At 37.8% G+C, this 14,991-nt stretch overlaps 1 protein-coding gene and 1 pseudogene across 1 annotated transcript; both read left to right on the top strand.

Annotated features, from left to right (window-relative positions):
* Window positions 1–4,210: 4,210 nt before the first annotated feature.
* On the top strand, window positions 4,211–4,543 carry LOC100959824 (histone H4-like). The gene has a single exon (XM_023508201.1). The coding sequence runs from the start codon at window positions 4,211–4,213 to the stop codon at window positions 4,541–4,543; it is 333 nt and encodes a 110-aa protein (XP_023363969.1).
* A 6,158-nt stretch (window positions 4,544–10,701) lies between these two features.
* LOC111721742 lies at window positions 10,702–11,315 on the top strand (annotated as a pseudogene).
* Window positions 11,316–14,991: the final 3,676 nt, after the last annotated feature.

Genomic DNA, 14,991 nt, shown 5'->3' with positions numbered 1-14,991 from the left:
TCATTGTGGTTTTAATTTGCATTTCTCTAGTGAATAATAACATTGAGTACTGTTTTGAGTGCTTATTAACTACTTGTATATGCCTATCCTTATGCCAGCACCACAGTCTTGATTGCTGTAACTTTGTAGTAAGTTCTGAGACCTAAACATATTAGTCCTCATTGTTCTTTTTCAATACTGTTTTGGTTATTTGGGGGTCACATGTATTTATATGATTTTTAAGATCACCTTATCTGTTTCTGCAAATAAGGCAGAACAACTTTGATGGGGATTGCACTGAATCTTCTTTTGATAGGGATTGTATTGACTCTTTAGTTCAATGAATTCTATTTCTATCTTAAGAATACTAAAACGTTAAGGACATGGTTATGGAATATCTATTTTTAACTACTTTATTGAGGTATAATTATACAAAAACTGTTCATGTTTAATGTACACGATTTGATAAGTTTGAACATATCTAAACACCCATGAAACCATCACCACAATTAAAGTAATAAATGTATCCATCACTTCCAGATCTTTCCTCCTCCTCCCAGAACCTTTCTTTTGTGATATGAACACCTAACTTGGAATCTACCTGTTTAGCAAAATTTTAAGTGCACAAGACAGTATTGTTAAGTAAAGGCACTAGTAGATGTCTAGAGCTTATTCATTCTGAATAATTGACACTTTGAAGCCTTTATACTCCTTTCCACATATCTGTAATTTTTCCAGTTTCTCTTCTGTTGATGTAGCTCTAGTATGTGATACAATTTCAACCTTCTTAGAGTTTTTATTTTATTTTTTTTCTTCTTAGAGTTTTTAATATTTGTTTGGTGACCTAGCCTGGAGAACATTCTATGTATGCTTGAGAAGAATGTATATTGTGCTGCTGTTTGGTGCAGAGTTTTGTATATGTCTGCTCAGTCTATCTAGCCCACAGAATTTTTCATACCATTCATTTCTTTATTGATTTTCTGTCTGGATGCTCTATCTATTATTGAAATTGGAGTACTAAAATATACTACTATTGTGTTGCTGTGTATTTCTAACTTTAGCTCTGTCAATTTTTACATTATATATTTAAGTGCTTCAATATTTGCCACATGTATGTTTCTAATTGTTGTATCTCCCTGGTGAATTGAATCTTTTATGATCATACAATGCTCTTCCTTGTCTTTCTGACAAATTTTCATGATTGAATCTAGGAAACAAAATTTTTGATAACTCAGTAGAAAAATTGTGATCCCTTGTTTAAATCTGTTTTTAAAAATATCCACGTTCTAGAATATTGGATTTTAAAATGAGTTGATTTTTACTGAATTTACATATGCAAATATATACGTGTGTGTGTGCATGCTTGTGAAACAAAAATGACGTGTGTGTGTGCATTCTTGTGAAACAAAAAAGACTGTGCAAGTCATGACACCAAAAAGCATAATAGGTCAGTATTCACAATTTGAAAACTTTTTAAAAGGAGTATACTGTGTTATGAATCTCACAAAGGCCTGATAACTAGAATTTACAGAGAACTCAAATTAGACTACAAGGAAAGAGAAAACAATCCCATTTCTATGTGGGCAAGAGACTTGAACAGAAACTTATCTGAACATGACCGATGAATTGCCAGCAAACACAGGAAAAAATGCTCCTGGTCTTTAATAATCAGAGAAATGCAAATCAAAACCACTCTGAGATATCATCAACCCCCAGTGAGATTGCCCACACCACAGATGCTGGGGTGGAGGTGGAGAAAAGAGGACACTCTTACTGCTGGTGGGATTGCAAATTAATGCAGCCTTTTTGGAAAGAAGTATGGAGAATTCTCAAAGAGCTAAACATAGACCTTCTATTTGCTCCTGCAATTCCATTGTGAGGTTTCTATCCAGAAGAACAAAAATCATTTTACCACGAAGACATTTGCACCAGAATGTTTACTGACGCTCAATTCACAATTACCAATTCGTGAAGCAACCCAAATGACCATCAAGCCACGAATGGATTTGCAAACTGTGGCCTATGTATACCATGGAGTAGTATTCAGTCATAAAAAAGATGGAGATTTTCCATCTCTTATCTTATGTTTATCTGGATGGAGCTGGAACCCATACTTCTTAGTAAAGTATCTCAAGAATGGAAAAAAAATATCCAATGTACTCAATACTAATATGAAACCAATATAAACAATTACCTGCTGATAGAAATGATAAAACACAAATATAGTCTAGCAAGGTGGAGGACTGAGTAGGGAGTGGGGAGCAGGGAGGGTGATTGGCAGGAGGAAGGAGGGCATTTGGTGGGATCTCACTTAATGTGCACAATGTGAAGGTGTTCTGCACTCCCCCTAGGTGAAGTGCTCTTTTACAACTTGAACTTTACCTTGGAAGTGAGAACAATGTAACCTAAAAATTTGTACCCTCATATTAATTTGAAATAAAAAATAAATAAAGAGTATGCTAAAGGGAAAATTGGAAAGTAGTATAAATCTTTCTAGACTGTGCATACATTCTATAATTAATCAGGAAACATCTACTAGTAATATCTTGTTGGAGGAGAATAAACACTGCTCCCTTAGGGGGAAAGATTATCCCTTAGTCGGGAAAACTGGTAGTCATATGCAAAGAGAGCCCACCAATATTTCATCACTGGATTTTGGTAAGCTGTATGGAGTAAATCAGTTTCTACATTATGTAAATAAACAGAGGATAAATACTTTCCCCCAGATTTATTTAGGTATTATTGACAGGTAAAAATTGTCTACATAGTGTATTCAAGGTGTACAACGTGACGATTTGCTGTATGCATACATTTTGTAATGATTACCACCTGAATTAATAAATGCATCCATCACCATACATAGTTACTATTGTGTACGTGTGGGGGGGAAGGTGAAGATGCTTAATACTATATAACAATTTTCAATGAAACTGTACTATTAATTACAGTCAATATGCTGTACATTATAGGATAGTTAATCATAAGATAAGAGTTAAGCACCAGTTAGCAGAAAAAAGAAAGCCTGTGGTAGACAAAAAGACTTCTGTCAAGAGCAGAAGAAATGTAGTGCTTTTGACTTCAAAAAGATGCAGGCAGATGTACAGGAGTAAGTTATGTCATATAACTTCAACATAAAATCGGGATGTCTTCCTAGTTTAGGAAAGGGTTAGTGTTACATTTAAGCAGTCATTTTGGAATTGTCACTAACTTCTGGATGAAAGTTTGCTTTCCTTTCAAAATACTCTAAATCCAAAAAAAAAAAAAATAATAAAATAATAAAAAAATACTCTAAATCCTCATCAACTGGATCAATTAAGAAACATGTAAGTTACCAAAGGAACAGTTGAGGTGCTTTCCAATGATGAATAAAAATATGTTGCTTTTTATTATAAGCCTTTTAAATGTGAGAAAATTTATTAAATACTTTGAGAATTTTTTTTTTCTTTTGCAGTTTTTGGCCTCGGCAGGGTTTGAACCTGCCACCTCTGGTATATGGGGCCGGCGCCCTAATCCTTTGAGCCACAGGCACTGCCTTGAGAAAATATTTTGAAAATAAAAATAAATGAAATTATTCTTAATCAAAACTGTATTGTGTTATCTAATATATAATTATTAGGATTGATCTTACTATTAAATTTCAGTTGATATAATTCTATGTCAATGAATAAATCAGAAATCTCTGGGAAAGTATAATATAATCTCTTTCATTTAGTTACCTAAAAACCCAGTTGAGATTTTCTATTTAGGCCATATGATCATTGCCACCCACATGCCATCTGGTGGCACTTATCCAGATGGCACATAGGAAGTAATAAGCCTCTGAATTTTTGCCCTATAAATGCAAACGGAGAACGTGCTTATAAACAGCTTCACATTACTGAATAATGATGCAGAATTTTCTGTCTTTTAAAAGCAATTTAATTATGGCTAATCAAACAACAGAAACAAAAAACTGGATTTCTACTTAGTATCATCATTAGATTGAAATTGTGGGCATTCTAGCAAAACAAGTAGATCTCATGCAAATAAGATCTACTTTCTCAACGTCAATTTCCGTCTTGGGTGGGGGTCACCCACATGTAAGCCCTAGTAGGTCAGTATCATTATGACGTATCTTGTCAGTCATGAAGTTGCCATAACAACTTGCCTCTGTCGTATGTAAACTTCTACAACAGTGGTTTTGAGCCTTAGTTCTACCTTAGTATCACTCGAGGTGCTACCAGGAATCGTGATGCTGAGAGCGTTTCTGAACACGTCTGGACGCGGCCTCGGCTTGCCTGGCCTTGGGAAAGGAGGAGCCAAGCGTCATAGAAAAATTCTCCGCGATAGTGTCCAAGGCATAACCAAACCCGACATCCGGCGGCTGGCCCGCAGAGGCGGGGTCAAACGTCTTTCCACCACCGTTTACGAAGAAGTCCGCGCCGCGCTGAAACTGTACCTGGAGAACATAATAACTGATGCGGTGACCTATACCGATCATGCGAAAAGGAGGACCGTCACTGCGATGGATATTATATATGCTCTGAAACACCAGGGCCATACTTTGTACGGGTTCAGCGGCTAACTATACTCCTGTTCCTGTTCCTCACCCAAAGACCCTTTCCAGCACCCCCCATCTTTTCCCTGAATGAGCCATTACACTTATTACCTAACCTACTTTCTGGTTTTACTCGTTCTTTCGCGTCTGCGCCATTCAAGCCGCCGTTGGGGTGTGTGTGTGTGTGTGTGTGTGTGTGTGTGTGTGTAGCGACAAGCTAGGTAAAGATTGATGGGCTACGGTGGAGGGAGGGTGACTGAAGGGATCACCTCTGTGGATTATCTTTCAAGGGTACAAGTGAATCTTAAAGAAAATGACATGAAGGCTATGTTAACCAGTTTCATGAAGATACTTCAAATTGTATATGAAAACATCACACTGTACTCCATGATGGAATTAATGTACACAGTTATCATTTAATAAAAAAAAAAATGTGGGTTTACTGCTCGGTGCCTGTGGCTCAAGCGGCTAAGGCGCCAGCCACATACACCCGAGCTGGAGGGTTAGAATGAATCCAGCCCCGCCCGGTAAACAACAATGATGGCTGCAACCAAAAAATAGCTGGGCATCCTGGCAGGTTTCTGTAGTCCCAGGTACTTGGGAGGTGGAGGCAGGAGACTTGCTTGAGCCCAGGAGTTGGAGGTTGCTGTGAGCTGTGATGCCATAGCACTCTACCCAGGCTCTGTCTCAAAATAAATAAATAAATAAATAAATAAATAAAAATAAATAAATAAATAGAAGATTGATGGGCTAATTATGTTTTGTTTTGTTTTGTTTCACAATTTTTGGCTGGGGCTGGGTTTGAACCCACCACCTCCGGCATATGGGGCTGGCACCCTACTTTGAGCCACAGGCACCTCCCCTGATGGGCTAATTATGGTCCAGCAAAAGGTTAATATACTACTGTTAAAGTACTGTAAATCCTTAGCACTATCCACAGTAAAGCAATTGTGTCCTAGGCCACAATTAAGGTATTAAGGGTGGACTAGAGTTAAAACAGCATCAAACGACCTCTCTGTGAAGACTAGTGAGCCTGTGTATGCTATAAAAAGCAAAGGACAGTACTCTTCTCGCTTAGGTAGTTAATGACACATGGAGTATTTAATATACAAGGGACTTTAAGATTTGGGTGCCTGTTGATGACATCAAGACCTGGTGCTTTTCTATGTTAATTGGTGAGCTTTGTTGAGATGTCCTTGGCTCCTTATTCTGGTTCTAATTAGCACACTGAGTCTGGAAGGATTGTAGAATACTTAGAAAATAACTACACAGGTAATTTCCCACCAAACAGTGAGAATAGGTGAGGATAGAATACTATTGAAAGGCTTTTAACTATAAGGGAAAAGAAGTCGCATTGCTGAAACGTTCTACAGGATGAAATATTTATAAGGTAACCCTTCAACCCAGCAAGACTATTAAAAAGTGACCTTTGGGGGCTCGGCGCCTGTAGCACAGTGATTACGGTGTCAGCCATATTGGTTATGGCGCCGGCCACAATGGTTAAGGCTGGTGGGTTCAAGCTTGGCCTGGGCCAGCTAAACAACAGTGACAACTGCAACAAAAAATAGCCAGGTGTTGTGGCAGGCAGCTGTAGTCTCAGCCACTTGGGAGGCTTAGGCAAGACAATTGCTAAAGCCCAAGAGTTTGAGGTTGCTGTGAGCTGTGAGGACACAGCACTCTACCGAGGGCGGCATTAGTGAGACTCTGTCTCAAAAAAAAAGTGACTCTTGGTACGCAGAGGAAAGGGCTTAAACGAGAGGACATTAACCCGGTTCTAAACTGGAAGGCCTTCCTTAGGAGGCCTTAGAAGTTAGAAAAAAAATATCTCAGGTGGCGCCTGTGGCTCAAAGGAGTAAGGTACCCACCCCATATGCCGGAGGTGGCAGGTTCAAACCCAGCCCCGGCCAAAAACTGCAAAAAACAAGCAAGGAAACAAACAAAATCCCAAAGCCAAAAGTTGAAAATGTGGGTGTTGGGGAAAACAAGATACAGAAGATTTATGAACTGAAGCAGCAACTGCATACAGGGAGAAAACATAAGATTTATGTATTTTGAAACTTAATAGACGGGCAGCGCCTGTGGCTCAATGGGTAGGGCGCCAGCCCCATAGACCGAGGGTGGCAGATTCGAACCCAACCCAAGCCGGGCGTTGTGGCGGGCGCCTGTAGTCCCAGGACTCGGGAGGCTGAGGCAAGAGAATGGTCTAAGCCCAGGAGTGGGAGGTTGCTGGGAGCTGAGACGCCACAGCACTAGTGCCATAAAGTGAGACTCTGTCTCTAAACAAACAAACAAAAACTTAATAGAATGGTGTACGTTTAAACACATGCAAAATATTAAATCAAGGAAGATTATGATTAGTGGCAAAACTTTGCTTGGGAAAAAAATGAGAAAATTGTTTCTTAAATTTTCACTTGGCTATCTCTTAACCAAAACAAAACAAATTAGTTTTGTTTTTTTATCAGGGGAACACAATTCTCTTGCCTCACCACGATTTAACCTTTGTAAGGTCAAATCTTTCCAACTGAGGAATGCTTCCTTGAGGACCCTAGAGCTATCTCTTTGAAATAACTTTCTCTGAGTTTCATAGGAAGAGATGACCATAATTTCTGCTATTATATAATTCCAAATTGCAAAACCTGCCTAATATTAAGTAGATTGTATTCCTTAACTATATAAAAGAGTGAGATTTTTTTCTGACTTTGTAAGTCCCTGTAACAGGTTGCCTGTGAAGCACATCACATTCTGGTTAAACGCTTATTCAATAATTAAATTTTTGTGGCTCGGCGCTCCTAGCACAGTGGTTATGGCGCCAGCCACCTACACTGAGGCTGACAGGTTGAAACCCAGCCTGGGCCTGCTAAACAACAATGACAGCAGCAACAACAACAACAACAACAAATAGTCGGGCATCGTGGCAGGCGCCCATAGTCCCAGCTACTTGGGAGGCTGAGGCAAGAGAAAAAAAAAATCCTGATGCCAGGGCTGCGCCTGTGGCTCAAAGGAGTAGGGCTCTGGCCCAATATACTGGAGGTGACGGGTTCAAACCTGGCTGTGGCCAAAAACTGCAAAAAAAAAAAAAAAAATCCTGATGCCAAACACACCCCACATGAATTATATAGAACTCTAGGAGTGTGGTTAAAGCGTCTGAAATTTTAAAGCTTTCCAGACGTTGGCTAAGTTTGAGAAGCACTTCCTACAAGATTGCATTTATTTAACCTGGAACTGTATATCTGTAGGGATAACGTATTTTGAAGAATTGAAAAAATATGAAAAATATATTGGAAATAACTAGGTCATAATTTTGAGAATTAGAATAAATAGAAAATTAAGAAGACTGTTATACTTTGGTCATATATTGAAATATAAAATAAAGTAAATACGCCTTTAAGGGTGGCACCTGTGGCTCAAAGGAGTAGGGTGCTGACCCCATATGCTAGAGGTGGTGGGTTCAAACCCAGGCCTGGCCAAAAACTGCAAACAAAAAAACAAAACTATGCCTTTAATATGAGTTAGATCTAATCCTACTTTGAAAGCAATGTTAGTTATCTGATCCTAAGAAACAATATAGCTAAAGATGCAATTTCTCTCACATATATTATATAGCTGATACAATTCGTGTACAATATACGTATATGTATAAACCTTTCTTTCATTGAAAGGTTTCTTGAAGACCTAATAAAAGTTCTTATATTGAGTACAAGCTTTTTCAACACATAAGAAAATAATCAGAGAAAAACGGATTATTCGTATGTTTTCTCCCGGCACTAATATAGTGTTAATCTATCCCACTCAATTTTTTTGTTGTTGTTCACATATTACTTTGTATGTATCTTTTGGCTTAAAGTTTTCATAATTTCAAAGAATTTTACTTTATTTTTCTTTGTTGTTATTTAAAATCTGTGTGTTCTTTTCTAATACAGGCACACCTCCTTTATTGTGCATTGCTTTACTGGAATTCACAGATACTATCTTTTTTACAACTGGAAGGTTTGTGGCAACTCTGCACCAAGCTAGTCTATTCGCATCATTTTTCCAACAGCATAAGCTCACTTTACATCTCTGTCACATTTTGGTAAACCTCACAATATTTCAAACTTTTTATTGAGTATTATATCTGATTCGGGTATCTGCGGTTAGTGATCTTTGAAGTTACTATTGTAATTCTTTCTGGGCATGGCAAATTGGGCCCCTACAAGACAGCAAACTAATCAGCAAATGTTATGTGTGTTCTGACTGCTTCATCAACTCACTGTTCCTTCCTCTCTCTCTTCCTGTCTTGATGCCTACATGTTCCCTGAAACACAATGATATTGAACTTAGGCTAATAAACAACTCAGCAGCGGCTTCTAAGAATTCAGGGAAAGGAAGAGGTAGTTGTACATCTCAAACTTCAAATCAAAAACTAGAAACCATTAAGCTTAGTAAGGAAGGCATGTAAAAAGCCAAGACAGGTTGAAAGCCAGGCCTCTTGTGCCAAACAGTTAGCCAAGTTGTGAATGCAAAGGAAAAAATTCTTGAAGGAAATTAGAAGTGCTACTCCCACGAACACATGATTGATAAGAAAGTGAAACAGCTTTTTTTCTGATGTAGAGGAGGCATTAGCCATCTGGATTGAAGATTGAACCAGCCACCAGATTCCATTAAGTCAAAGCCTAATCCAAAACAAGGCTCTAATTCTCTTCAGTTCTATGAAGTCTGAGAGGTAAAGAAGCTTGAGAAGAAAAGTTTGAAGCTTGCAGAGGTTGAAGAAGAGTTTGAAGCTTGATGAGGTTTAAGGAAAGAAGATGTCTCTAGGACACAAAGTGAAAGGTTAAGAATAAATGTTAACCTAGATGCTGTAGCAAGTTATCCAGAAGATCTATGTAAGATCATGAATGAAGGGGCTACACTAAGCAAGAGATTTTCAATATAACCAGATAGCCTTCTATTTGAATAAGAAACCATCTAGGAATTTCATAGCTGGGGAGAAGTCAATGCCTACTTTAAAAGCTTCAAGGACAAACTGACCTGCTTGTTAGGGGCTAATGCACCTGCTGAATTTAAGTTAAAGCCAATGCTTACTAACCATTCTGAAAATCCTAGAGCCCGTAAGAATTATATTAAATATACTACTCTGCCTGTGCTCTAGAAATGGCACAACGAAGTCTGGGTGCTAGCACATCTGTACACAGCATGGTTTAGCAAGTATTTTGAGCCCATGACTAAGACATGCTACTCAGAAAAAGGATTTCTTTCAAAAAATTGCTGCAAGTTGACAATGTAGCTACTCTCCCAAGAGTTCTGATGGAGATGTACAGGAGGATTAGTGTTTTCATGCCTTCTAACTGAGCATCCATTTGGCAACCTAAGGATTGAGGAGTGATTTCAACTTTCAAGTCTATTACTTAAGAAATACAGCTTGGGGGTGGCACCTGTGGCTCAAAGGAGTGGGGCGCCAGCCCCATATGCTGGAGTTGGCGGTTCAAGCCCAGCCCCAGCCAAAAGCTGCAAAAATAAATAAATAAATAAATAAAAAGAAAAAAAGAGAAAAGAAAAAAGAAATACAACCTGGACTTTTCCTAACAAACACAATGTAACCTAATTGTTAGTATCCTTCATTAATCTGAAAATTAAAAAATATATACATTTCATAAAGCTGTAGCTACCATTGATAGTGATTCCTCTTATTGGAGCTGGGCAAAGTAAATTGAAAACCTTATGGAAATGACTCACCATTTTAGATGCCATTAAGAAGATTCATGATTTATGGCAAGAGGTCAAAATATCGGCATTAATAGAAGTTTGGAAAAAGTTGATCACAACCCTCCTGGATGACTTCAGCAGAGAAAGTAAGTGCAGACCTAGTGGAAATAGCCTGAGAACTGGAATTAAAAGTGGAGTCTGAAGATGTGACTGAATTGCTGCAATCTCATGATAAAACAGTTGAGTTCCTTCTGGATGAGCAAAGAAAGTGATTTACTGAGGTGGAATCTGTTCCTGGTGAAGAGACTGTGAATATCATTGAAATGAAAACAAAGGATTTAAAGTATTCCATAAACTTAGCACATATAACAGTGGCATGGTTTGAGAGGATTAACTAGAATTTCAGAAGGTTCTTCTGATAAAGATAGCACTGGGGCAAGTGAGAGCGTGAGAGCCTGATGGGCACTGGGCAACTCTGTGCCTCTCTGAGGAAATAACTAAACATGGGCAAAGAAGATCCTGAGAAGCCGAGAGGCAAAAGGTCATTACATGCCTTCTTTGTGCAAACTTGTCAGGAGGAGCACAAGAAGAAGCGCCCAGATGCTTCAGTCAACCCCTCAGAGTTTTCTAAGAAGTTCTCAGAAAGGTGGAAGACCCTATCTGCTAAAAAGAAAGGAAAATCTGAAGATACAGCAAGGGCAGACAAGGCCCATTATGAAAGAGAAATGAAAACCTGTATCACCCATAAAGGGGAAACAAAAAAGAAATTAAGAAATTCAAGGATCCCAATGCACCCAAGAGGCCTCCTTCGGCCTTTTTCTTGTTCTGTTCTGAGTATCACTCAAATATCAAAGGAGAACATCCTGGCCCATCCAGTGGTGAGGTTGTAAAGAAGCTGGGAGAGATGCGGAATAACACTGCTGCGGATGACAAGCAGCCTTATGAAAAGAAGGCTGCAAAGCTGAAGGAAAAATAGGAAAAGGATATTGCTGCAGACCGAGCTCAAGGAAAGCCTGATGTAGCAAAACAGGGTGTTGTCAAAGCTGAGAAAAGCAAGGAAAAGAAAGAAGAGGAGGAAGAGGAGGAAGATGAAGAGGAATAATAGAAGGAAGAAGATGAAGATGGATGAGGAGGATGAATTGAAGATGATGATGATGAATAAGTTGGTTCTAGGGCAGCTTTTTTCCTTGTCTATAAAGCATTTAATGCCCTGTACACAACTCACTCTTTTTAAAGAAAAAAGTTGAAATGTAAGGCTGTGAAAGATTTGTTTTTAAACTGTACAGTGTCTTTTTATCCATATAGTTAACACAATACTGAATGGGACTTTAGGGAGCCCTGTCCTGGTGGTATTTTCAGTAGCCACTAACTTTGCCTGGTACAGTCTGGGGGTTGTACATTGGCATGGAAATTTAAAGGAGGTTCTTGTGGGTGCACAGCACAAGTTAGTTATATATGGGGATGGTAGCTTTTCATCTTCAGTTGTCTCTGGTGTAGCTTATACGAAATAATTGTTCTATTGCAAATTCTGTTGTAATTGTAAAAAAAGTTGCAGCTGTTTTCTTGACATTCCGAATGTTTCTAAGTAGATGCAATGTTCTTTTAAATGAAATCATAGCTGTGTACATTGATACAGTCATGGGGTACAGTGTGCTGTTTTTTTACACAATTTGAAATATTTTCATCAAACTGGTTAATATAGCCATCATGTCATTTTCTTAGTTATTGTGTTAAGACATTTATATTCTCCATTTAGAAAGATTTACATGTGCCCTTGTAAGATTTTTTTTTTTTTAAAAAAGGGTTCTACTGGGGGAAAAATGGTATGACATAGCATCCCATGCAACAGAAAAATGTTTAATGAAGAGTCCATTTAATGTGATAAACTTCATTGTTGCCTTATTTTAAGATATTGTCATAGCCACTCCAACCTTGAGTAACCACCACCCTCAACAATCAATAGTCATCAACTTCCAGGCAAGACTCTTCTTCAGCAAAAAGATTAAAACTTGGTGAAGGCTCTGATGATCAAAATATCCTTAAAAAACAACTAAAATGTTTAGAAAACACAAACTTTAATTAATTTTTTTAAACGTACCTCTGCATGCTCTCACTATCTCTTTTTAGGACCCTACAGTCTAAGCAGAAAATAACAGCACTTATGTTTCAATTTATGCTGCAAGTTTTGCACCTGTTATATATCTATATCATTTATATATGATTTCGTTTGAAATTAAAATGTTAGCCACTCCATAAAGATTAGAAGATGCTTTATATGATATCATCACCTAGGAAAACCTTTCTTTAACACCATGTTTAATCGCCGCTAGAAAATCAAAACTTAATTTTTAAGTTTCAAAATAGAAGCCATGTACATGTGAAGCATTCTAATGAATTTACATTTTTATTTGTGATTTGTGCAGTGGTCTTTAAAAATCATTATATATACATGTACATATACAATGGTATTGATATTGCCAAATATACAAATAAGTTAATGTTAAATATGTGTACCAAATGCATATTGGTTTATAGATATTAATATCAAATATAATACTAAACAAATGTATTTGGTAATGTCAGTCCTATGCATCTAGAAAGGAAAAGGAAATTAGAAGATGAGTGGATTGATTAACAACTTTAAATTTCTTAATCCCGCCTAATCTTCTAGTTGTACTATTTGTTACACCTATAAAAGTACCCAATATATTAACTAACATCAACAGTCCTCGTTTTGACATGAATTTTTTTTTGGTCTATGTGTTTTGAAAACATTATTCCTCTTTCAGTTGAAGTTCAGAAAGTCACATGGACTCATTTGGGGAAGAATGTTGACAAATGAAACAAAACTATGGGATATCAATACAACGGAATATTTTCCAGCAATGAAAAGCATGAGGCACTAATAAATTCTCCAACACACGTGAATGGTGAAAATAATATGCTACGTGGAAGAAACTGATCACAAAAGATCCCAAGATATATGATTTAGTTTATATGAAACGTCCAGAAGAAGCAAACTTAATAGAGAGGGAAAATCGATGAATGGTTGCCTCAGGTTGAGGGGTGGTTGGGGGAAATGGTGAGTGACTGGTGCGGGTAGTTTTTATATTAAAAAATAGATTGTGGTGAGTGAGATTGGCTCTGCTATTATTATTGTTATTAAAACCATTGAATGGTATACATTAAGTGGATGGATTTTATGGCATGTAAATTATAAGGTGGTTTTTTTTTTTTAAAGGGATGAATTCTGGATGATGACAAAAGGCCTGTTTGAGTCTAAATCTTCTTATGAAATAATCAGTTTGCATAGAATGTGACAGACCTTGTATTAACAATGCTAAAGTGAATAGGTGGGAAGGGAAGTACGTTATAAGCTTCCCACCAAATGTGAGACAACATGCGGACAGGGGTCCTGTTGGGGTGTGAGACAGAGCACACACAGACATGAGACCCCAAGAGTAAAGTGAAGAAAATGAAGACTACCTTTGCTATCTAAGTATCTCCTCCCTCACCCCACAGTCTGAATTGCCACCATAACATGTTTTGTCATGATTTCTGTAGCCTGAAGATGGCATAAGGTTCTAAACTCCCTTGGAGAGTTGAAGAGATCACTCTGAGGTTCTTTGAAGGCACATTAATTAATTTGTATGCCTTATCTCCAATTAATTTGCCCTCTGTCAGTTGATTTTTTAGAGAACCTTCAGAGGACCAAAGGAAAGTTTTTCCACAGAAGCATCTTGCACTGTGTCTGCTGTATTAATAATACACGTAATGAATGAAAGTTATTTTTGCCGTCATTATTATTACGCTCTCCAACACCATCATCACATTGTGACTCTGGCAAAATTAGTAATCTCTATTGGGCTTGCCTTTAAAATTCAATCCAATTGAGTGAAGGAAATCTCACTCGACTTGTTTATGGCTGAGAAAATTTGCATTTCTTTTAAAAAGGCAGAAATTATAGTCATAATTATGGAAACAAACATCGACGAAGCCTTCTCTTTCCAAGCCAGATTCTGATAAAGCTTCAGGGGAAATACCAGGACACAGACCGAAATTTTCAATCATAGAGGTAGACTGTCGATTTGGGAGAACCATTTTCTGGAACTTTGCAACGTTATTTTAACAGATATTCCAAATTCTGTGTGTTGCATTTAGAAAAGGCTCACTGAGTACGTGGAAATTGTGTAAAGATAATGGCATCTCTAGTTATGTTAGGAAATAGCAGTTAATGGACCACAGAGTTGTGGAGGATGAAAATGAATTGCAAGATTATCAAAAAAGGCTTTTCTTTATAGGCAGCCACAGTTTGATTTAATTCTCAACATTTTTGCCCGAAGTCATGAAATTTTAAAAGTTTTTAGTAATATTTTTTAATTGAATATACATTTTCCAATACTTTTTTTATTTCAGAGTAATACGAGGGTACAGATAACTAGGGTATAATGGTTTCCTTTGTCAGGCAAAGTTCAAGTTGTAGTTGGACCCTTCACCCAGGGGGTGTGCAGTATACTCTCACATTGTGCTCATTAGGTGAGAGCTTACCATTCCAGCTCTCTACTTTCCTCTCCCCTCTCCCTCCTACTCTCTCCTAAACTTGAATTTAATTGCGTTTTTCTCTCATGTGGGAGCGTACTTGTTTTTCTATCGGTTTCATATTAGTATTGAGTACATTGCATACTTTCCTTTCCATTCTTATTTTTTTTTTTTTTGAGACGGAGCCTCAAGCTGTCCCCCTGGGTAGAGTGCCATGGCATCACGCTCACAACAACCTCCAACTCCTGGGTTCA

The sequence above is a fragment of the Otolemur garnettii genome, unplaced genomic scaffold (genome assembly GCF_000181295.1).
Source record: "Otolemur garnettii isolate 467f Iridium unplaced genomic scaffold, OtoGar3 scaffold00230, whole genome shotgun sequence".
NCBI classification, from domain to species: domain Eukaryota; kingdom Metazoa; phylum Chordata; class Mammalia; order Primates; family Galagidae; genus Otolemur; species Otolemur garnettii.
The sequence above is the reverse complement of the archived record's forward strand: the minus strand, read 5'-3'. Positions and strand labels throughout refer to the sequence as shown.

Coding starts and splice junctions, on each gene's coding strand:
- LOC100959824 (XM_023508201.1), top strand. CDS start 4,211: ATGCTGAGAGCGTTTCTGAACACGTCTGGACGCGGCCTCGGCTTGCCT.